The following is a 23,411-nucleotide window of genomic DNA, read 5'->3' as shown; positions in this document are numbered from 1 at the left end:
TTTATTAGTAAAAGTGTTAATACCCATATCAGCCATTCCAAGATACATATTCATTGTACAGTATTTCAAGGGTGCATACAAAAATTATCGCAATTATATTTAAAAAATTAGACTCAAACCCATTTAAGCACATGTGACACATAGCGAATGAGTAAAAGCAAAGGAGAATAGGTAATATGTAAACCACACATCACATCTGCTATATACAGTGCCAATAAAGCCTTTCAATTAAAACAGAATTTCTCAGGCATAAGGAATGTAGCCGACTTAGTAAGGGTCTAGGTACTATATACATATAGTATACACACACACACACACACACATGTATATACATCATTATGAATTTTTCATGAACAATGATGTTTAGGGTAAACTCAAATGGACATCTTTTCCCAAATTCAATTATTTGGACATTTATAACATATGTATTGTGACATTAGTAAATGTCTCAACCTTAAGGATTAAGAGGTTTGAGACAAAGATCATCTACAAAACTGGTCTTGTTAAATTTCACACAAATAAATGAAACTACAAACTACAGATTCTTTGTTATCTCTTCTGAACATGCAACAAGATTCAGAAATATTATGATGAACAGAGAGAGAAAATCTAGCTGTTATAGACACAGAGTGCAGCTCTGTTGCGACTATTCACTCAGAGTAAATTTCGAAAGAATCAATACCTTACCATGAGCATTGTGAAGTCAGGGGCATGACCTGTCATTCCAAAAATGGTTGTCTTCAGGTATCGCTCATGTCCAGCAAGATCAATAAAAGTAATAACCTGGAAGATATTTAAATTTCTATTGTTTAAGCAATGCTCGTATCTTACATACAAGTGTATGCACTATTGGTTTTCTAATCTCAAGTCAAGAACAGAGAACATAATTATTCATGAAGCCATTATCTGTCACGGGATATAACTATTCAGGAGTTTTTCCAGATGCCTTCCTCAACAGATGCAGTTTAATGCTTGACATACCCAGGTTAACAGAATGCTTGGATTCATACTCTACATACTGGCTAATAGGTAACACCTCACATACATACACTATTATTCTAATAATATGTAACACTTAAACTTGTACTTTAAAAGGCCTAAAAAATTTACCTAAATGCTACACTAATATTGACTGATTGAAACTTTTTTAATATGATGGAGAGAAAATCTTCTAAGTTTGGTGTTACAAGAATGTCTATTAGTAAAAATAAACTACACATTAAATTAATAACTTTTTAATGTATTTACAATTTATCTTAACTGCTATGAACTTATTAATGGTCAGAACTACTTTTTAAATTTAAAATTATTTTATTGCATATAGTTTAAAGATGTCATAAACGTATACACTATCTAATAAGAAAAAATATTTTTGAAGTAATCTCTAATGCAGCAAACAGGGAAATGAGCTCAAAACTCTAAAATCAACTCAATTATGCAGATATAAAAATCTAGTGTGCTGTGGTTGATTGAATTATAAATATATCTTGATTTGTTGAAATTTATTTTGTAAAACAATGTCAGCAAAATCTGAAAGGTTTAAACATTTCACTCACAATTTTTTCCACTTACAACAACTTGAACTTGCATTCTAAAAGTGGGGCATTAGCCCTTCCTGGGTGAAATGGGTTTGGGAAATTTATGTGGAAACTGTCACATGATTTTATCCAACAAAACACATTCTTAACAGGTATATGATTACTCTAAATCCAACCTAATTCATAAATGCTCCTTTAATCTTTATGTGCACTAAAGTTGACATGGAGTTCAAGAGAATCACACATACCCATTAAGTAAACTTAAAACCTATTAATGCTATCAACATGGTTGGTTGGTTTGATATTGATGGCTTACAGGCAATGGGAGGATCAAGTTCTGCAAGGGCAGTGAAAGAGGCCAGTTTGCTTGATCCAGCTTCCATCATGGCACAGGGCTTGGCTGGCATTGACCATGGCCAGTTTATCTCAAAATTATAGGAAAATGATCACTGCCTTGTGGATTATTGTCAACTCTTCATGAAAAGTGGGAGAATAATGAAGGGGAGCAAATTGAGAGATCAATAGCAGTAAAAGACTGACTAGGTGCATGAAAATAAGTATAAGGACCAGTATTGAAAAGAAAAAGGTTGTGATCAGAGAACATATGCTCTATGGAGTGACCCTTCCCATCAATATCAGCACTTCCCCAGAGGGGATGATGTCCATTAAAATTCCCCAGGATTAGAAAGGAAAATGGCAACTATTCAATGAGAGCATTTAGGTCTGATTAATTATACGTTTCTCCAGGTGACAGGTAGAGAGAACAAACAGTGATGGTATGACCCAAGGAAACACGGATGGCTACGGCCTCCAAAGGTGTGTTGAGTGGCAAAAACAGGGTGGGCACATGCTGATCAACCAACAGTGCCACCCTTCCATGCACTCGTCCATCACACAGCCTGTCATTTCTGTACAAAGGAAACTGCCTAAAGGTAACTGTATCAGCAGGTTTCAGAAATGTTTTCTGTAAGGAAAGACATACAGGATGGTATAAAGCAATCAGTGTTTTGATGTCATCCAGAGTAGAATGTAAACTTCGACAGTTCCATTGTGTGTCGAGGTGGCCATTTTTATTTATGTGTAGATGAATTAGGTGAAGAGCCATTAAGTTTAGGACCATGTCTTTTTTCTCTGTTGTCTTTATATGAGGGAGGTTTGTTGACCTCCATGGATCCTTCCCTGCGTTAATTGGGCAGATCTTTGTTGTTGGTAGAGGATTCCAGCGACTAAGGACATAAAAGAATGATAATTTTGCATTTTGGGGTGGGAGAAGAAGATGTACATGAGGAAATGCTCATACCCAGAACCAAAGGAAGTGGATTTTAAGGTTTGCTGGAACAAATGTTAGGGACAGAGATGGGTGTTGACACTGATTCATCAACTTTTTAACCATGGAGACCAAAAGTCTTTTCATATGGTTTGAAAATGATTCTTTCAGAGGCACAAAGAGATCCATCTGCACTCCCACTCTAGTAGTGGAAAGAAGTGCAGCAGCATACGTCCGAGATAAAGTGGTAAACAGCAACTTTCAAGCCTCAAGGTATGTAATGTTTTGAATCGTCTTCAAACGCTGCACCTTTTTTCTTCCAACCATTCAGGGCAAGAACAAAAGTAAGATGGGTGAAAGTCATTACAAATAATTCAATGAAGGTCTTTTTGACACCCACAGGTATTGTGGTCCTTGCCACCACAAGGAACCATGACATGATGTCTTCGAGTGACCGAACCACTGACACTGGAAACATCTAAGAGGGTTTGGAATGTATGGCCGTACCTTACAATTAAGATAACCTGTCTTGATGGTGGCAGATGGACACAGTGATGTAAAGGTTAAAATGAGGACACTGGTTGTCATCATAATTCCATCTTTGCGAGTGGAGATACACCTCACTGCAGAAACTCCTTGGGTGGAGAAACCAGCATGAATCTCTGACTCAGGAAGGTTCTTCAAATCCCTCTACCAAATAACTCCTTGTGACAAATTCAAAGTAGCATGAGGTGTAACCTCAACAGGTATATTTCCAATTGCCTTTGAATGCAAGAGGAGTTCACTGTGTTGAGATGTGGATGTTTCTACCAATATGTTACCAGATTGAAGCTTTTTTACTGACTTTGGAGAGCCAGCAAGTCCCTCTAGTCCCTTCCGAATGAAAAAGGGAGATGTCTGCCCTAAAGGTTTGTCTGAAAGAGAATGTAGTGTAAGAAAATGAGATACAGGTGTTACAGATATTAAAGATTGTTGCTCAGAATCTTCATGACGTGGTTGTTTACCTATGGACTGTTTCTTCACTATTTTATTTAAGTTTTTATGTTATTTGGAGAATCTAAAATAAAAAAAGAATTTTTCGGTGCTCACTGACCCCACCTACCATGGAGCCCTACAAGCAAGGACACTGCAGCAATGCTAGGGCTTTGTGAGCACCATACCCAAACACCAGCATAAAATACAATGTCCACAACACCTGTTGAGAACATCCAACATTGGTATTTGATTGACCCTAGCTCAAGTGGACCAGCCGAATGGTCCAAGGGGCACAACCTCAAGGCTGCCCGTCTTCAGGAATTCAAGGCCAAAGTGGTGTGTTAGGATTGGTCCTCTCATCATGTACACAGGTCACCATGCACAGCAAACATGAGGGTGGATCCTATCAACATGGATCATGCATCAAAGGCTAGGTCATTATGTTTGTTGACTTGTATTCAAAATTTTATTTATCTACTACTTTATGAACTTACGTCAATAAATGTGGTGTCAAACTGTAAGTTATAATTCAAATATTGGTATTAGACATTATTTAATTTCTGATTTTAAAAGTAAATATTAAATAAACACACCTAAATGCTAATTTTTGTGTGTTACATGGTATGTTGAATGAAGAACTGGTTAAAGTGAGATGTTTGTGATGTAAAAATGCTATTATATAGTTTAATAAGAAATAGCAACATAAACTACTGATATTGACAAGCTAGAATACGAAATATTAACTTCCTATCTTTACTATTTGCCAAGATATTGCTCGTGTACTGACAAATATAGTAATCCCACTCATCTCTCCATGTTTAGAAACAGTCCCTTATATACAATTACTTGTGTACATAATATGGTAAATAATCAATTGAGATTTAGAATGTTCCCCTCATGGTTTTCTAAGCCATTGTCATGTGTTAGGACACTATCCCATTCTCTTAAAACACAAATTAAATGAGGTAGATTACGTCTTTAATTTGCTTGAAATTTCAGACTTTTTTTAAAATTAGAATACAGCTTAGTTACTAATGTTCATAAATTAGAATGGAATTTTATGGTATCAATATAGTAGTTTATGCTTATCAGTTATTCAAATGTATATGTAAAACCAAAAACAATATTTAGTTTCATAACCTCCAAGTGAGAAAGTTCTTTAGGCTTAGCAATCTATGATAAGCAGAAATCGAATATAAAGATTGTAACTAGAAGAGATAATTGTTTGCTTTACTTCCTTACTGTTCCACATTGTAAGAAAAATAAGTTTAAGAACTTATTTGTCGATAGTAATGATGTATATATGCATATAACTGAAGTGTGACTGTATTTTAGAAAATATTAGTCCACCAAAATACTGCTAAGATAGATCACTTTGTAACAACTAAGGGTCAGTTTTATATTGTTTAATACAGTAACATGAGTGCATATGCATCACATCATTGCAACTTCTGTAGTGCTAGCCAGGCATGGCTGAAAAGGTCAGTACAATAAAATAATAAATACATAAATGTATAATGTTGTGTTTGTTTCATAATCTGTAGTCATTATAGAATGAAAAAAGCATAATTGTGATTTATTTCCTAATTTGTTTATGATGGTTACAAGGTCAGCTAAATTGATCAATCCCACACAGAGTTAGGGTAGAGAAAATAACAGATAAAGTATAAAGTGTTACTGAGGAAAAACCAACTGAAGTGTATTAGGAGGTTTTAAAGATTACACAAATGATACTTGAGATTTTTGCAATGAAGAATAGTTTTTAATCACAGTATAAAAATTACTTTGGAATTGGATTAGAGACAAAACAGACTTGATATATGCACAAACACATATTTAGCAAATATACTTAATTGAAAAATTTGATTTTTTGTGTGCAAAAGATATGTAGTAATTACTAAAAGTCTACCAAATTTTGTGAAGGTACACATAATTCGTTAAAAAAGTTATAGTATAAACACTAAATACATGCAAAAGTGTATACGAATTTGGGTATTTTATACCAAGCTTGACAGGAAAAGTTAATATTAAATTCCAAACATAAATGAACACAGCTATACTTTTTTCAAAAAATTATATTTATTGCTATAGTGTAAAATTAATTACATATAATAAGAAATGTTTTAAGTTACCATGTTACTTGATATAGGGTCTTGGAATGTGTGTAAATTCTAGCAAAATGTCATAGAATTTGTTGTTACAAAACATCTTGGAACATGTAAATTTGCTACAAGGCATTTTGGAATGTGTAATGTTGTTATAGAGCAGTGGTACAAAGCAGCTTGGAATGTGTTAAGTTGTTACAAAGCATCTGAGGATGTGTGAAGTTGTTACAAAGCATCTGAGGATGTGTGAAGTTGTTACAAAGCATCTGAGGATGTGTGAAGTTGTTACAAAGCATCTGAGGATGTGTAGAGTTGTTACAAAGCATCTGAGGATGTGTAGAGTTGTTACAAAGCATCTGAGGATGTGTAGAGTTGTTACAAAGCATCTGAGGATGTGTAGAGTTGTTACAAAGCATCTGAGGATGTGTAGAGTTGTTACAAAGCATCTGAGGATGTGTAGAGTTGTTACAAAGCATCTGAGGATGTGTAAAGTTGTTACAAAGCATCTGAGGATGTGTAGAGTTGTTACAAAGCATCTGAGGATGTGTAGAGTTGTTACAAAGCATCTGAGGATGTGTAGAGTTGTTACAAAGCATCTGGGGATGTGTAGAGTTGTTACAAAGCATCTGAGGATGTGTAGAGTTGTTACACAGTATCTGGGGATGTGTAGAGTTATTACAAAGTGTTTTCAAACATATAAAGTTAAACCATTTCTTTAAAGATCTTCTGTCAACATCTGAATAAGATGTGAAAAACTTCAGTAAAGTTTGAAACTTCATTCAGTAAATTACTATGAAATATTCCTATAACTTGTTTCCTCTATGAGAATAATGAGAAGTCAGGTTTCATAGTTTCTGAAATTGTTATCTTTATTTTGTGGGTCATATAGTGATGTTACAGACAGAAATATCCATGTTAACTTTCCAGAAAGTACTCTCTTCATCCATGGAAACATTATCAGAATAAGTTCTCAAAGCCTATACACTCATGTGGTAGTTCTATTTTACTAACCTAAGTAATAAACTGATAGTACATTCATTATATACTATTATTGGATAAAAAAAAAACAAGAATTACATTACTATGACAGAGAATGATTAACAAAACTGTAAGGTGTGTGAATTTCATCTGAGCTTCTATAACACAAAGCAATATAGCATTTATACAAATAAATCCATGGTTAATAGTGATAAAGTACAGCATGTGACAGAACAGAGTGCAAGAAGACCTTACACTAGTTCAAACCATTGGAAATATGAAAAAAAAAATCATTTAAAAATAAAATAGCTATTTTTGTTCAATACTATCTTCTATATGCAAAAAAAAACATTTTCCATGTGACAAAAGACTAGAGCTTCCACACAGCATACAAATGAATGATTCAAATATGTTAGCAGTAAATCATTGTGCAACAACATATACAACACACCCTCCAGACCACATGGGAGTCATTCTATTCAATTTTACTGAATTATCACTCTGACCACAGACAGCAGATGAAAGTATTGGTTTTCAGTGAGGAGGAAGGGTGAAAGAAGCTATGTACACATCAGAAATACATTTCCATTGCAGGAAAATTATAACTTCCAAAACAGTACATAACCTCCAGTCTTATGAATAGCTAGAATCGCACATTGAAATCATGGAGAAACTGTTTGTTTTTTGAATTTCACACAAAGCTACACCAGAGCTCTCTGCACTAGCTGTCCCTAATTTAGTAGTGTAAGACTAGAGGGAAGGCAGCTAGTCATCACCACCCACTGCCAACTCTTGAGCTACTCTTTTACCAACGAATAGTGAGATTGATCGTAACATTATAACATCCCCAAGGCTGGAAGGGTGAACACATTTGGTGTGATAGGGATTTGTATGCATAACCCTCAGATTACGAATTGAGTACTCTAACTACCTGGCCATGCAAAACAGAAAGAAAGTAGCATCTTATGAAAGCACAGATGCCCTAAAAAGAGTAGACCTACATAGTAGAAGATCATACATGGGAAATTTCACCACCTTTCGTACCAGGTATACTCATCACCAAGTGCGGAAAAGAAGTGTCATATACATGAGCGGAAATTGAGAAAAGTACATTCAAAAGATAGGGAACACTAATTGGATAGGAATCTGAACTATGTGATATTGGTGTCTCAATTCTCTAGAATACATCAACAGGAGTGAAAGTAAAATGATGCAACTTTAGATGTAGAGTGGATAGGGTCTGTTGGACCACACACAGAAAGTCAACTGCATTCAAAACCCAGGTCACCATGAACTGATACCCACATGGGGGGTTGGATGAAGGTCATCCTGTCAGTAAATCCACTACAAAACCAAGTCACCAGGAACTGACACCCATGTGGGGATAATGAGGTGGATTATACCACCTTCACCAACTAGAGGGAAATCTTGTACAAGGTACATGGGAATGTATACCATGTGACTGGCAATAACAATTTTGTGTGCACTTAGGGCAGAATTGAATGAAAATATTTGTATGAGTGAAGGCAATGTACCATATAGAAAAAATATATTTGAAGATTAAATAGATTGGGAGCCATTATTATTTGGCTATAATCATGGTGGACCTCATGTAAATAGTTAAGGACTACTTTTTAATGTAAAGGTCTTTTAACAAGTTCAATTCCTTCAAATAGTTATTTTTTTTAAGGGAAACTGTATAGTAAGAGTAAATTAAAGATACATAAGTGTTTCCAAACATTACTATAAAATGCTAAGTTCTCCAAGACTTAGTACAAATATCATTCTAAGGTATCATATCAATGCCAAGATAATTTGGATTATTTGGTAAAAAAGAATACAAAGTTTAGTCCATGTGAAGATAATGAATCAGTTTAGTTATTCCATAAAAATTTGCTACAGCTACATTTGCTTGCAAGCCTAATTTAAAAAATAAACCTTCAACATAAATTTCAAACTAATGTAGGTCTAACTTCAAATAAAATATTTCAACAGAAATTCCAAGTCTTATATTAGATATGCTTAACCTAACCTATTCAACTTAACTTGATAAATGAACAAGTTAACTCAATGAATGGTAACACAGACAAGACTATCAACTATTCTAATACTGAATAACTTCCAATACTAAACTAATTGAGACATAACTAATTACAAACACTTATACTGCAACTTTGTTTCTACTACATAGTACACAAACCATCAAAATTCTTAACTTTCATAAACTTCCTGAAACTCAACATCATGTGCACTTTAGAAAATATCTAAATTAAAGCACTGAAAAAAAACCAACTTACACTAACATAAGTATGTCTTAAGAACTGCACTATAATCACAAGAACATTACTCAGGCAGTTCTAAAGCAATTTAAATAATAATTCTGTAAGTTACATTTCTTTTTTTCCTTTTTCAAAACTTTTAATTTCATGATGAAAAGATTAAGCTATTAAACAAGTTTAATTAAAGTCAAAAGAAATCCTAACAATTTCCACCGAGATCAAGAACAAACAAAAGATTTGTATATGCTAGAGAGAAACACTTTTTCTCAATCTAACTTGTAGAGAGGTTTTTAAATTAGTTTCATTAATTTTACTTTATAAAAAATTGACTAAGCCAAGAAAATTAATTTCTATACCTTTGATGATTCCTCACAAATTTTCACCCAGTCTATTTGTGCACCTCGTGAGTCAGGTTTGTTGACAACATTCCCACAACTGTCAAACCCCAAGATGTCGTTACCCACACTAGAAGTCCTTCCAGATTCCATTTCGTGCTTGTGCCGAAAGAGTTTTTGACGAGCAAATCCCCTTCCATTGTCCAACTCTCCATGAGTAAGAACACCTAGTAATGTACTCTTACCAGCATCTACATTGCCAACAACTGCAACCCTAGAAACACAAATTTCATCTGATTATCCTCTATTGGATCAACTTACAAACAATGATAAGCTTCAGTACTTACAATTTTGTGTGATGTTTTCAGGCACAATGCATAAAATTTATTTTAATTTATTCTCTCCATTCATATTAATTTTCTTATAAAAGTAGAACAAAGAATGATATCAACTTTTTTAAAACTTTTATACAGTTATATGTTTATTCTGTTCTTCCAAAAGTTATAATAATTTTCCTATACTTAAAAAGGATTTCCATTAGGTACTTATCTCCCTCACAAGATTAGTTACTTTTGTTCATTCTTGTCCCCTATATGTGAAATTTTTCTTTACACATGCCTTAAGATTTCTACTCCCCCTTGTTGGAACTGAAAGATTCCAACATGTCTCTCATGTGCATCACCTCTCAACCAACAGGAGCATGACTTGTTCATGACATGTGGCTTTCTCTATTCTCATATATTAAGTTATCACTTTGAAGTTTAGCAGAAGTTTTCAGCATCAGAGAAATTTGGGAGAAAGAGTGGGAAGTGCGAGTGGAGGTAATTATCTATTAGAAATACATTTTTGGCATAAGAAAATTATAACTTCCAATGCAATAATCATCTCTCTCCTCACAAGATTAGCTAGAATCTCATACTGAAAAGGAGGAACTGGTGCAAGGGATTGAAAGAAATACTGCTGAAAGCATCTGAAGGATACCCAACAAGAGAGAAACAGATCAAAAGAGGAAAACCACACCACTTCTGAGCCAGGTATACTTTTTGTCTGTATGTAGTGTGTGTTATATACAAGGGCAGAAATTGTGAAGTGCAGAGTGGCAAGGGCACAGCAGACAATATTCAGTAAGTCAACTACATCCAGAACTTCCTTGTGAATTACCAACATCCACATGAGAGCAGAATGAGGATCATACTGTATTCCACTCAAAACCAATAAAAAGAGATTAAGACCTGCATCAATATATGTCAGGAGGATCATCACCAATCAACCAATTTAGGAATTGTTGTCTGGCATTGACAAGATGTCTATCACATGGAATCAACTCATGTCAGGATTTATGGGGACTGGTTCACTCGAATCCAAAACCTTAAACCTGGTGTTCACATCAACCATGAAAATGATGGCTCAATTGCAGTGTTTTTGTAAATGTTATAAGGTGGCCATGTCATCTGTGTGTTTGACATCTTGGTTGTGTAAATAGTATCAGGAAATCACATCATCCAGGAAGGAGATGGCTATGTTTTTGAAGCAATTATCACAAGGTAAATAACTGTCAAAACATCTTGTGGAACACCTCATCTTGACAATAAAAAAAAACAAAAGAGCATATCCAAACTCAAATGCTCTCAAGTGAGAAATAATAGTTTTGTAGAGGACTGTAGTGAGAGCCACGTGTATCATGCGAGTATGTCATGCTCCTGTTGGTTAAGAGGTGACTCATGATGATTTGCATAAGACATGTTGGAATTTTCTAATTATAACAGGGGAAGAGCAGAAGGATTGCATAAAGTAAAAGTATGCACACAGAGGGCAACAGTGAATAAGAATAGCTTAGTACCATAAGTAGCAAAGGTAAGTACCATATCTGAATATTTTGTTTCTTTGATTTTAACATATGTAAGAAAATGTTCAAGTAAAAAAAATCAATTTTGCTTAAAAAAAGATCAAAACATGGAAAAGCATCAACAGGTTAAATGACACTGTTTTTGTGCCAATCTTGAATACATATCACCTTCCTTCTTGTAACTATGTTTACCAAAATGATGCCTAATTATCTATCAAGTGAGCACTACATTATCTTCTATATTTTTTTGACATTTTAATCCAAATACATGTTAATTGATATTAAGTTTAAATGTATACATGTGGCCATTACAGAAGTATTATACATCTATTGATAACAAAACTACTACAAATGCAGGTATTATACAGTGATTATATGCTCAAAAGTCATAGAAGTATTATACACTCACCAATTATAAAACTGTACACTTAGCTAGTATACTCTGGCAATATGCTCAGAGATCACAGAAATTTTTAATGGTTAGAAACTTCACACTTGTAGATAAATTATAAAAGCCTAGAAATTATAGAAGTATCAATTAATTTTCTTCTTAAAACCCTTAAAGTTCTGTCCAACATGCAGGATAACAATGGCATCAAAAATACTCGAGAAAATAGTTACAGTGATGCAATGTAATAAAGTAACTACAGATAATCTCCAAATACTCATAATTGTCATGTTTAACATCAAACAGTAAATAATCTTTTTTTCTTCAAAATACATAGCAATATTTTTGGTTCTATAGAATATTTATTTGCCAGATATAACGAGTCCTATAAACTATAATTTCTTTAGGTCTACAGTGATATGCTCAATAGCACAGACTTGTGATGGTTTTATTCTCTTGATAGTTTTACAAAGTTTTATGGTAATTCCTATATGCTGAATCCAAAAGTGATATTTACTTTTCTCAATCACATACAATTTTTTTACAAATCGTCATATGTACTTTTACATAAAGGAATCATTTTCACTGAAATCAAGTCACAGTTTATTATGCTTTCCATGTTGAAAGTCACTGATTATAAATTTCTTTAGACCAGTCACAGTGGAAGAATCTTATTGATTGTTTTAGTACCCAGAATGGTATATAAACTGTTAACAGGTTGAATGATGTTATGTTTCAATAATATTTTTTATGCATGCACTTTGACATTATTTTCTCTTTTCAATATTATTTATTTGTCGCTATGGCAACAAGAGGTTGTGTAAATGACTCACACATATTTTGTTATGTTCCCAATACATTTTTTTGTGAAGAAATAAAGGTAATACATCCCAGAATTTGTCAAAAAAGCATATTACATGTATTTTGGAATAAAATTTGGGCTCTGCACAAAGTTGGTGTTGGAAAGTTGAGACAACAAACTAAAGGTATGAAAAGTTTTTGTCTTTTGGAATTCCAATAGCCTGGCATGAGCCTTGAGACGACAGCTGTTTTGGCTCTTGTAACATGCAAGGCTAAAACACTTGAAATAAAAAGGAAATTACTTATCTAAACCTTCAATTTGCTGTAAGACCTCTTGTTCATGGACCTGATGTACCTGTAGCTACTGCAGTGGTGACTGTTGGTACAGTTTCATCAGATTCTGAATCTGATATCAGTATAAATGATTATAGAAATTTTTTTCAGCTTCAAATGTCTAGTGAACCACAACTTTTTACACAAAATGAAATTAATGATTTGGTGAAAGATTTTGGCTTTCCAAAGGATTCTTTAGAGATTATGGTGCTACACTTTGAGCTAAGGACTTTCTTTCTCTAGGGACATCATTTTAATGTTACAGAAATCATGAGAAAGTGTTTATACAATACTTTTCACAAGAAGATTCACTGGTTTATTGCAACACTGATGCTGAACTTATACCACTGTTAGGAGCTACAGTCTATGAACCAAGTGAGGGGTGATTGTTCATTGATTTCTCAAAACAAAAGTTTAAAAGGTGTTCTCCTTCTCAATGAGGACACATATGAATCAGTTTCTACTGCTCATTCAGTTCACTAGAAGTAAATGTACAGAAATCTCAAATTTCTTCTTATAAAGGTCAAATACAAAGAACATGGTTGGCTACCTTGTGGAGACTTAAAAGTCCTTTGTATGTTGTTGAATCAACAATCTGGTTACACAAAGTTTCCATGTTTTATGTGTTAATGGGACAATAGAGCATGAAATCAACACTGGAGAAGCAACAGCCTGATACCAGAATAGAAAAATATTGTACATGACAGTTTGGTTAATGCAGGGCAAGTCCTATTACCTCCACAAGACATCACAGCTAAGGGAGGGGGGGGGAGTTATCAGGTAAAGTGGAACATTAGCATGATTGTTGACTACTGTTGATCATTGAAACTAGAAGCTACAGATGTAATACCTAAAAGAAAGACCACAACATGTAGTTTTGAGACTAAATGACACATATTTCTCAACAAAACAAATTAGGATGAATGAGGAGACATTTATTTGATATCAATCAATCTTCTTCCCTTTTCATCAGTTTGTTTAAATTTTTGTTAAAAACATAATGTGAAGAGTTTTTTTTCCCCTGATTTGTAAACAAATCCTTATGACAGAAAAAAATATTATTACTTTGAAATTTGCATAGCTGAATTATAGAAAATATGTTATTAAAACCACAAATACTTTTATGAAGTTTAAATTTACAGGCATGTATACTTAGAACATTTATTATGCAAGATGCATGACCAGTACCATACCTTGATTGTTTTATTAACTCAGACAATTCTATGCAATGGAGAACTGGTTTCATCTGAAATAAGATACTGCTACTAATTTGTCTTTTATTCAAGTACTTTAGATCTAGCAAGACATAAAAAAATCTACTACACAGAATACAAAGAGTACTTCTTGTTTTAAAAGTGATAAAAGAAAAATTACTCTGTTACAGATTATTAAAATAAACATAGCCTACTATTTCATCAATCAGCACTTCATTTTCTCCTATAAAATATAGTGATAAAAGAGAAATTACTCTGTTACAGATTATTAAAATAAACATAGCCTACTATTTCATCAATCAGCACTTCATTTTCTCCTATAATCTAAATAGCCCCAAGAACAGACGTGACATGTAAAGAGTTCCTTCTACTTATCTACTTTGAAATTCAAATCATAGTAAGGAAGTCTATTGTGATATTTGAGGAAGACAGGAACTTTAAATAAACCCCTAAAAAAAGACAATCAGCAACTATCAAGTTAAGATAACTTTGGCTTCAGTTGAGTTGGATGTATATATTAAAATAATAATTGTTAAACTAAAAAAATTTCTAGAATAACTTTTTACTAACATAATCATGAAAGACTAATTCTAGACATTTACTGTTGCTGCACAGATATTAATTAAAATGTAATTTATACCAAAATATACTTCTTAAAATGAGAATAGGTAAAAGGTGTCAATAAACCTACCTAACTTCCATAAAATCATCTTCTTTAGCTCTCTTACGTACCAGATATTCTGCCACCATACCTTCCTCAGCTTTCTTCTTTCGCAACAGCACACAATCAGCTTCCAGTGATGAAGCCAGACTCTGCAAAGTTGCAATCGATGCTTCAAGTTCATCTTCACAGAGTCCATTTTCTCCAGTTTCTGTGACAAGTTGATTACAATATCAGTACTTAAATGTACGTAAACTCACTTAAGTATGTTACAGAAATATCTATACACACATTTCAATTTCAAATTTCGAATGACAAAATTAACAAATGTTACCAAATTCTCAACTGTGACATTTTGGGTCAATTATTTTGCATGGGTGAACTCTTTACATTTTCTTTTCACATATTTGTTCCGATGTGTTTCAATTTCAATCGAAAACATATTTTTGGTACTAATGAATATGTTAGTTAGTTATATAGAACAATATGCAGTTATCTGTCTATTACCTCACAGAAGTCTGTCTTATACATAATGTCTATTTAATAGTCTATGTTATTAAAAATGAAATATTGGCTTTGATAGATTTTCTTTTTTTTTAAATTGTTATGAAAACCAAAGATATTTGCTTAGGGAGACTATTTCTTTAACAAAGATATCAACAGAATATAAAATTGTCTTAAACAAATTATTTCTGTAATAAAAAAATATGCCATTACAACACAAAATGTTAGCTTGGACACTTTCTCTTTGTTAACCTGAAGATGACCTAAAAGTTTGAAACATTATTCTGTACTTTATTTTAATTAAAGTTTTAATGCTCATACCAGCCATCCTGAGACACTTTTTTGCTTCAAGCAGGTTTCTCATTATCATGAATCACAAGACATTGTCTCTTTAATAAAAATATGTTATTACAACACAAAATATGGACTTTTGCAGATTCTCTCTCTCGGGATTAACAGGATGAAGAACTAAAACCTTTTTCATGATCTTTAGAACATATTTTCCCTTCCAGATACCAGAATATTTTACCCAGAAATAACATTTTCTGATATCACAGCTATGGCAGTACCTCATTATTAGCCACAACATTATGTTAAATCTGAGATGGATACTTATCTCTGCATGGAATTCAAAACTAATTATTCTTGCCACTATAAAAAACTTTTAAATGTGCCAAGTTTTGAATGAATTCACACCCCTGCATGTAATAAGGTGTAATGCACCAGTCTATGACACACTCCTGAATAAACTTACACCCCTACATATAATAAGGTGTAGTGCACCAATCTATAACACACTCCTGAATAAACCCACACCCCTGGATGTAATAAGGTGTAGTGCACCAGTCTGTGATACACTCCTGAATGAACTGACACCCATGGATGTAATAAGGTGTAGTGCACCAGTCTATAACACACTCCTGAATGAACTGACACCCCTGGATGTAATAAGGTGTAGTGCACCAGTCTATGACACACTCCTAAATGAACCCACACCCCTGGAAGTACCAGTCTATGACACACTCCTAAATGAACCCACACCCCTGGAAGTATTAAGGTGTAGTGCACCAGCCTACGACTTTAAGCCTACAGTAATTTGTTTTCAGTAGTCATTTAAATATCTCAACAACTCAAGGTCTATTTGAGGGTTAAACTACAGAGCTGTAACTTTCATATTTTAACCCATTTGAATTAGTTATCACACTTACCTCCCATCCCGACTTGATATATAACCTCTCCATGTCCCTGTTCCAACTTTTCTTTCAGTTGATACAACAGACCATCATACTCCTCCTCTGTTGGACTCACTAAAACTGTCTACAAGTGGTTAAAGAGTGTGTTAGCAAGAAATGAGACCAAATAATTCATGTTTCACTTTCAGTCTTCAAATGTATCAGTTGGTTTATACAAGACATTTTTTTATAATATAATGGAATAATAATACCAGTTTCTGTTAAAGACTTCAGACAATTCCTAACAATAGCTGATCACACTGCTAAATAATCAACAAGTGTAGGAGACACACATCAAATAATAAGACTTATAATCAACCACAAGTCTCAGAAGTAAAAACTGTTTAGTCTGGCACACTGCACAAAATAAGTTTCTATTAAAGACTTTTTATTTCTAAAAATATTTTATTATAATATCTACCCAATGACTACAAAGAAAGTATCCATTTGATATCCATTGTGTGAACCTGTGACATGACTTTGATGACTTGTAGATAGCTTACTTACAAAGTATTTGAAGTTTAGTTCCACACACTTAAGAAACATACAAGATTTTCTTAAAACTCTTCATCTACTAGTGACATCAATCTTGATATGTGTTATTCAGTCTACATGTTGACTCTTTCTACTTCTCCATTTTTCTTTGATGAAGAGGTTAATTTTGGTGATGGAATTTGTAAAGAATCATAAACACCAGAGGTTTTTGGGATACACTGTTTTATACATTAAAGACATCTTAATTTGGTGTTCAAAAATAGTTGTTTCCAATTTAATGAGACTTATTATCAATGATTATTTGGTTGTTGTGGGTTACTATGTAGCTGTAACATTTTGATATGTATGTTGGAAAAGCAAGTTTACCAGCACTAGGATCAGGAAATGCATAAGTAACCAGACACACAAATCAGATATATGTTCTTCAAGATATTTTAGGAATTTTGAATCATTCTTAAGCAACTTACTACTTTCTAAGATTTTCTCAATAGCTTCTAACCTACTTTAAACTTCACTATTATAAAGAATCAAACATCTTGTGGCTCATTGATGTTCAAATTACCTTAAAAGATGGTAAGTTTTTAACAAAACTGTACCTTAAGCCTTACAAAAAAAACCCATTGTTTTTACATCATTACTCACATCACATACTATACACTAAACATGAGACTACTACTGGACAACTACACTATAACACTGAGACTTATACAACTAATGAAGATAAATCTAAAGCTATATAGGAATTAAACATTGAGACTATTACTGGACAACTAAACTATATCACTAAGACTTGTACAACTAATGATTGGTTGGTTGGTTGATTTGGCATTTTATGGCACAAAGCAGCTAGGCTATCTGTGCCAAACATCTGGTAAAAAGTTAAAGTAAATTTAGTAAAATTCATAAACAGAAATTAAGGTAAAACAAAGCTTAAAAAAAACATAAATAGCATAAAACCAATGTTTACATCTAATCTACAATGCTAAGAGAAAAACTACAGTAATAGAAGTTATAAAGGACTTTCTGTAGCATAATTGTAATTATCATAACTTGCCAGGAAGACTAACAGGTAAGTACAAAAAATACTGCCAGTCACTTAAAGTTGGCCTTTCCAGTCCTGGTTCTGAGTTATTTAATGTTATGACCATTTTAAAAAAGTAAAGTAATAAAAGTTTTAAAATACTTGTAGCAAAATTTTAATAATAACTCATCAGGATGACAAACGAGTAGTTCAAATAGCAGCATTAGTCACCTGAAGTTGGCCTTTCTAAGTCCTGGTTCCAAGTTATTTCACGTTACGGCCATTTTCTAATTTCAAATCGAACTAGATGGACTTTGATTCTTAAAAGGGAATCACATTAAAAAATGTCTAATTTATAAATTAAAAAACTTAAATGGCATTAAAATGATTAGTGGCCTTTAAAAAACTAAAAACATTACCAAGGTGGACAGTGTCACCATCACCTATAACACTGTCTAACGTTATGGACAAACCTTGATACAGAACATGTTTAAAATGGCCATTGTTGAGAGTTGGAGCAATGGACAACTAAACTGTATCACTATGACTTGTACAACTAATGAAGATAAATCTAAAGCTATATAGAAATTAAACATTAATGGATATCAGTAACAAATTATTTATAAGACTTTAGAAACCTCAGAAGACAGTCCACAATAACAATGCAGTTACATTATCACATGAAAATAAGCAGTTCCACATAAATTCATAGTACCATACATTAGTCCTAAGATTTGAACATGAATTACATGAGCATGCATACAATCAGCTCTTGACATCAGACTTACAGAGAAACCAGATAGAAGTTTGAACAATATGTTGGTAAAACCAGCATTTAAACCCAAAATATGCAAGAATCTCAGAGAAATATGCAGTTTATAAGTCATGTTTAAGAGGAAACTGTAACCACAAGGATGTAGCGTACAGCTTGAATACAAACATAGTGGTTCTATATACAATGGTGAAATATAATTGTGGTACTAGTGAAGTGCTTATAAAAAGAACTATGGTAGTAATAACTGGCAATCTTTTGTTGTTGTTGTTGTTGTTTGTGACCTGATAATTAGATAGAAGGTAAATGTCAATTAATATATTAATTAAATCTACTTTATTAACAATTCAAGAACCTTACAGCATTTTTTACATTAAACCAACAAACAACTAAATTAATCCATTTCTTCTGCATATCTATATAACAGTGCCACAAAAGATATTCAGTTGATGAAAGTATAGTGAAGTCATTTAACCTCATAAAAATAATGAACTAATACAAACAATGCTATTATGGTGTTTATTTGTTGTCAGTTAATTCTAAATTGTTTAGCTTCATCAATTAGTATTATGACTCATGAAAATAAGCAACTAACAGAATTTAGTTTTTCCAGGTTATTCCAAATATCCAGTATCCAAGTAATGGATACAAAACATTATGATTTTTCTTTATTAGTTTATATTAATTCAAGTTTGATAAGCTTAATAAATTAAGTAACACAACTCATAAAAATAACCAACCAACTGGAATTAGGGTTTCCAAGCACTACAATTTTCAAGTATACCAATTGTCCTAGAAACTGAAATATTGCTGTTATGATTTGTTATTTTCAGTAAATTCAATGTTCAGCTGGCATGGGTTGCTAAATATGGAGGTTTTCTTATGATTTGAGAGTCTCTGATTTGATTCCTCTTGCCATAAAAAACAACCATGAGGGTATTTTTTTTTGATTTATGAAAAACCTATTGAGAATACATGCCACAGGTATGGCAACCAGTCTGCTGTACCCACTGTCAACTTGTAAGATAATTTTTTAGCACCAGTTTAGTGGGTTTAACCATGTCAGATTAAAACTGTACCTTTTATATCAGACAAAGTGTAGGTAACATTAGAAAAAAACACCACCACCAAAATGTTGGAAATATAAAGGTTTGACTTGTGTACAAGTAAGCAAGTAGTTTGACTTGTGTACAAGTAGTTGAATTAATCAGTTAACTAATTCCACAAATTGCTCACTTTTACTTGAGGTTATTTCAATTCCTAGATGTTTATATAAGCAAGACTTATATCAGCTAACATAAATAGTTGCTAGGATGAACACTTTTCAAAAACTAAAGTTACCACTGAAATAACATTGATTAAAATATTTGAAAATTCAAGATTATCAATTATCTGGATCTTTCCTTACTTACAATGAACATTCATTTGTTAATGATTTAAATGCATATATATTTAAATAACAGAGGTGTTTATTAATACAGAACACAATAATTATTTATCAGTTTATAGAATAAGGCATGTATCTAATTAATACCCACAGAATAACCTGGATATTCACAGCTTACCTTCTGGTCAGCAACAGTTGTATCATCTAAAGAATTTTCATCCTGGTTAAAATGTTCTGTGCCTTCTTTTGACACTGATGTACTCTGGTCATTTATAGTTTCCATTGCAAGGAATGCTATATACAATAGAATACATTTCATCAGATCATATGTGGTCCACATTTTCATGTGGTTTTCAAGGAAAAAAATATATGAGTATTAAAAAATGCTTTGCAACCTAAAATTGCTTAGTACTTAATAGAAAATTACTCACTATATTACACATTCAAATGTTTCAGAATGATAAAAAGCTTCCTAAATTTACATGGATTGTTACCTTAGCTAAAGATTATTATAACAAGCACCCACGGGGCTAGCAGTTACATTAACAGAACTCCAGCAGCTGAAATGGTTAGCTAGGAGAGTCAAAATGTACTGACACAGCATTCAAGAAAAGGAACAGTAAAAAAAAAATAAAAAAATCAGTTTTTAAAGTTGATGGTGCAGTTGAACCATCATGCACTGTTGACATTGTATCTGAGACTTATGGTAAAGACTGTGGCAATTAGGTATCAATCATTTTTGTCAATAGCCAATGTGATTATTGAACTCCAATTATTTAGTTATCTGGCTTATTATTATACTAAACACCAAATGCTAATGTGGATAAAGTACAAAGTATGATAACTGCATTTTATTGCTATTCAACAATGAACTGAGTTTATTTTTATGAACAAAACATCTAGCCCACATTTACAGAAAATGAGTTAATGATAAAAGAGTAGATCAACCTAACTTTAGTTATTGCAGCTCTGATGAACAGCCTGTAAACAGCAAATATTGCATCATACAGTAGGCTTTTACATTATTTTCCAAACAAATAACAGTTAGAGAAGAGAGTCACTCCCTACTTTGGTTCAGATGGTTTAACTATTTCTTTAACATCTAAGATGACTCAAAGAAAGGTCACAGGTTGGGATGGTAATAAGCCATGGTGAGATGGGCTGATCAGTGGAGACAGCAATGCTATCAAAGGACAGACCCAATTCAGCTGGCTGCACTTGGACTCGAAGGCCAAAAGGATGAATGGCAGACAATCTTTTCTGAAGAAGTATAACCCACAAGGGAAGGAAGGCATAACACCAGATGGGATGTTGCAATAAGAATTTAAGTTTTAAAGCATATAGTGAAGAATGTTGCAAGTGGCATAGGTAAAGAGGAAATTTGTGAAACTCAGTGTACAAACTTTGGACTGGAGAAGTGCAGAAAGCCCCGTGGAGGATGTACAGTGTCTTTTTACATTTGATGTAGTTGCTTGACATGTGGAATGAAGGTCAGCTTATAGTCAAAGATAAGCCCAAAAACTGCTTCAATACAGAAACATTCATAAGTATGTATAAGATATGTGAAGAATGGTGAAATGCTAACACATTTCTTAACAAGTGTAGCTGAGGATGGAAAAGTTCACACCATTGTCAGTCACCTGACGAACTGATTCACTGACTTTGGGCTTGATTGAGCTGAGGTTGTTTCTCTAGCAAAAGATGGTGCATTAACAATGACAAGTGTTAATGTGCAAATAAAATCAAAGTACTCCCCCTTTGAAGAACAAACAAACTGAACCGCCCATCACCTGAACATAGCTGTAACAGATTAAATTAAAAAGTTGGACAATCTGAAGATATTTAGAGATAAAGTATACTCTTTGTATTAAGTTCATGAATGAGACAAGTAATCGAACCTCTAAAGCTCTTAGGTGAGCCTAAACTTACAGTAGAATAGCCACATGACATAAGATGGTTTAGGATTAAAAATGCTGATGAAGATGTGTTGTTATAACTCAGTCCTGGTTACCCTTTTGTCAGATTATAAGACAGTGATGCTTAGTATTCATGATATTCTTACAGTGCTTAGCGAGCAGTTACAAAAACAAAATTTGGTATTTATTTAAATACAACAAGTGATAGAATCAACAACAGTTATGTTATAGTTTCTAGAATCAAGAGATGGAAATGTTCCAAACAGCATGAGGAAAGCTTAAGTATTCTGAAAACACTGAAAATGAATTGTCAGACCTTAAAAAAAAAAAGAGAACAATGCAATTTTGAAAGACTTTAACTTCTTGCCTGGAACCAGCAGTGGTGAATTTGGTTCTTACACTATCATATGGAATTAACCAAACAGTAAATGTTGTTCATGACCATCTTCAGAGGGAGAATCAACAAAAACAAGTCAGCAAATTCTTACACAAAGAAAACATCAAGCTAGAATAGCCCATGCAAAACAGGATGATTTCAGGTTCATACAAACATTGATCTACTCAGAATCTGTGCCAGAGGGTTTTATGACTGCATAAAGAAGTAACACTTGAGTTTACAAAGCTGTGTACAATAGCTCTATGTTCAACTGCTACAAGTGTGGAGTGTGAAAGGAATATTAAAGCCCAAAATAGAACAAATACAGATGTTCAATAAAAGCAGAAATTGTAGACAGTCTTTTAAACATTCAGATGAGAAATATTCAGTTATCAAATTATAATCGAGTTATAGTAGTCAGGCTATGGGTTACATAAAAGAAAAGAAGAAAGGGGAAACTTTTTTGAGCCATATATGCTTAGGGCTAAGAAGCAAAATGAGTGTTTGAGTTCCCACGTATAAATGTAGATGTTCATAAATGTAGATGTTCACACAGTTTAACGTGTAAATGTAGACGTTCACACAGTTTAACGTGTAAATGTAGACGTTCGTACAGTTTAATGTGCAAACGTGATAGTTTCTGAGATTAAACAGTTAAAGTTCTTGGTAATCATGCACAGGAAATGGAGGAATATTTTCTAAATCTAGTCATAGCTCAGGGTATATTATTTAGCAGAGGCAGAGCTATAAAAGGCTTACACATAATAAGGGCTAATGTAGCCTCCTGTCCTGCTTTTTCCTGGTCTTCCTTTGTTGGCCAAATCATCAACTATCACAACCAATGACACGCTCTGGCTTTGTCAAAACAAATCAAATAATTCATGGTGAAACACAACTAACAAAAACTTCTGAAACCATCAAACAAAATCAGGACACCGGCATCTCTGACCTCAGTAGGGAAAGCCAACTTTCCTTTAAGATTCAATAC

General features: G+C 33.2%; 1 protein-coding gene across 6 annotated transcripts in view; it reads right to left on the bottom strand.

Annotated features, from left to right (window-relative positions):
- Positions 1 to 23,411, bottom strand: part of GTPBP1 (GTP-binding protein 1) — a 50,510-nt gene that overhangs the window by 14,275 nt on the left and 12,824 nt on the right. For 5 of the 6 annotated variants that reach the window (XM_076483235.1, XM_076483236.1, XM_076483237.1 and 2 more), the window contains 5 exons: positions 20,310 to 20,425; positions 16,433 to 16,541; positions 14,751 to 14,931; positions 9,499 to 9,751; positions 688 to 783 (listed from right to left, as the gene is read on the bottom strand). In XM_076483235.1, coding sequence (XP_076339350.1) covers positions 688 to 783; positions 9,499 to 9,751; positions 14,751 to 14,931; positions 16,433 to 16,541; positions 20,310 to 20,414 — 744 coding nt within the window. In that variant the 5' untranslated portion in view covers positions 20,415 to 20,425. Of the gene's footprint in view, positions 1 to 687; positions 784 to 9,498; positions 9,752 to 14,038; positions 14,291 to 14,750; positions 14,932 to 16,432; positions 16,542 to 20,309; positions 20,426 to 23,411 lie in introns of those variants that run through there. The other variant, XM_076483239.1, reaches the window with a different exon arrangement.

Source organism: Tachypleus tridentatus, chromosome 13 (genome assembly GCF_004210375.1).
Source record: "Tachypleus tridentatus isolate NWPU-2018 chromosome 13, ASM421037v1, whole genome shotgun sequence".
NCBI classification, from domain to species: Eukaryota; Metazoa; Arthropoda; class Merostomata; order Xiphosura; family Limulidae; genus Tachypleus; species Tachypleus tridentatus.
This window is presented reverse-complemented; position numbering and strand designations above follow the sequence as displayed.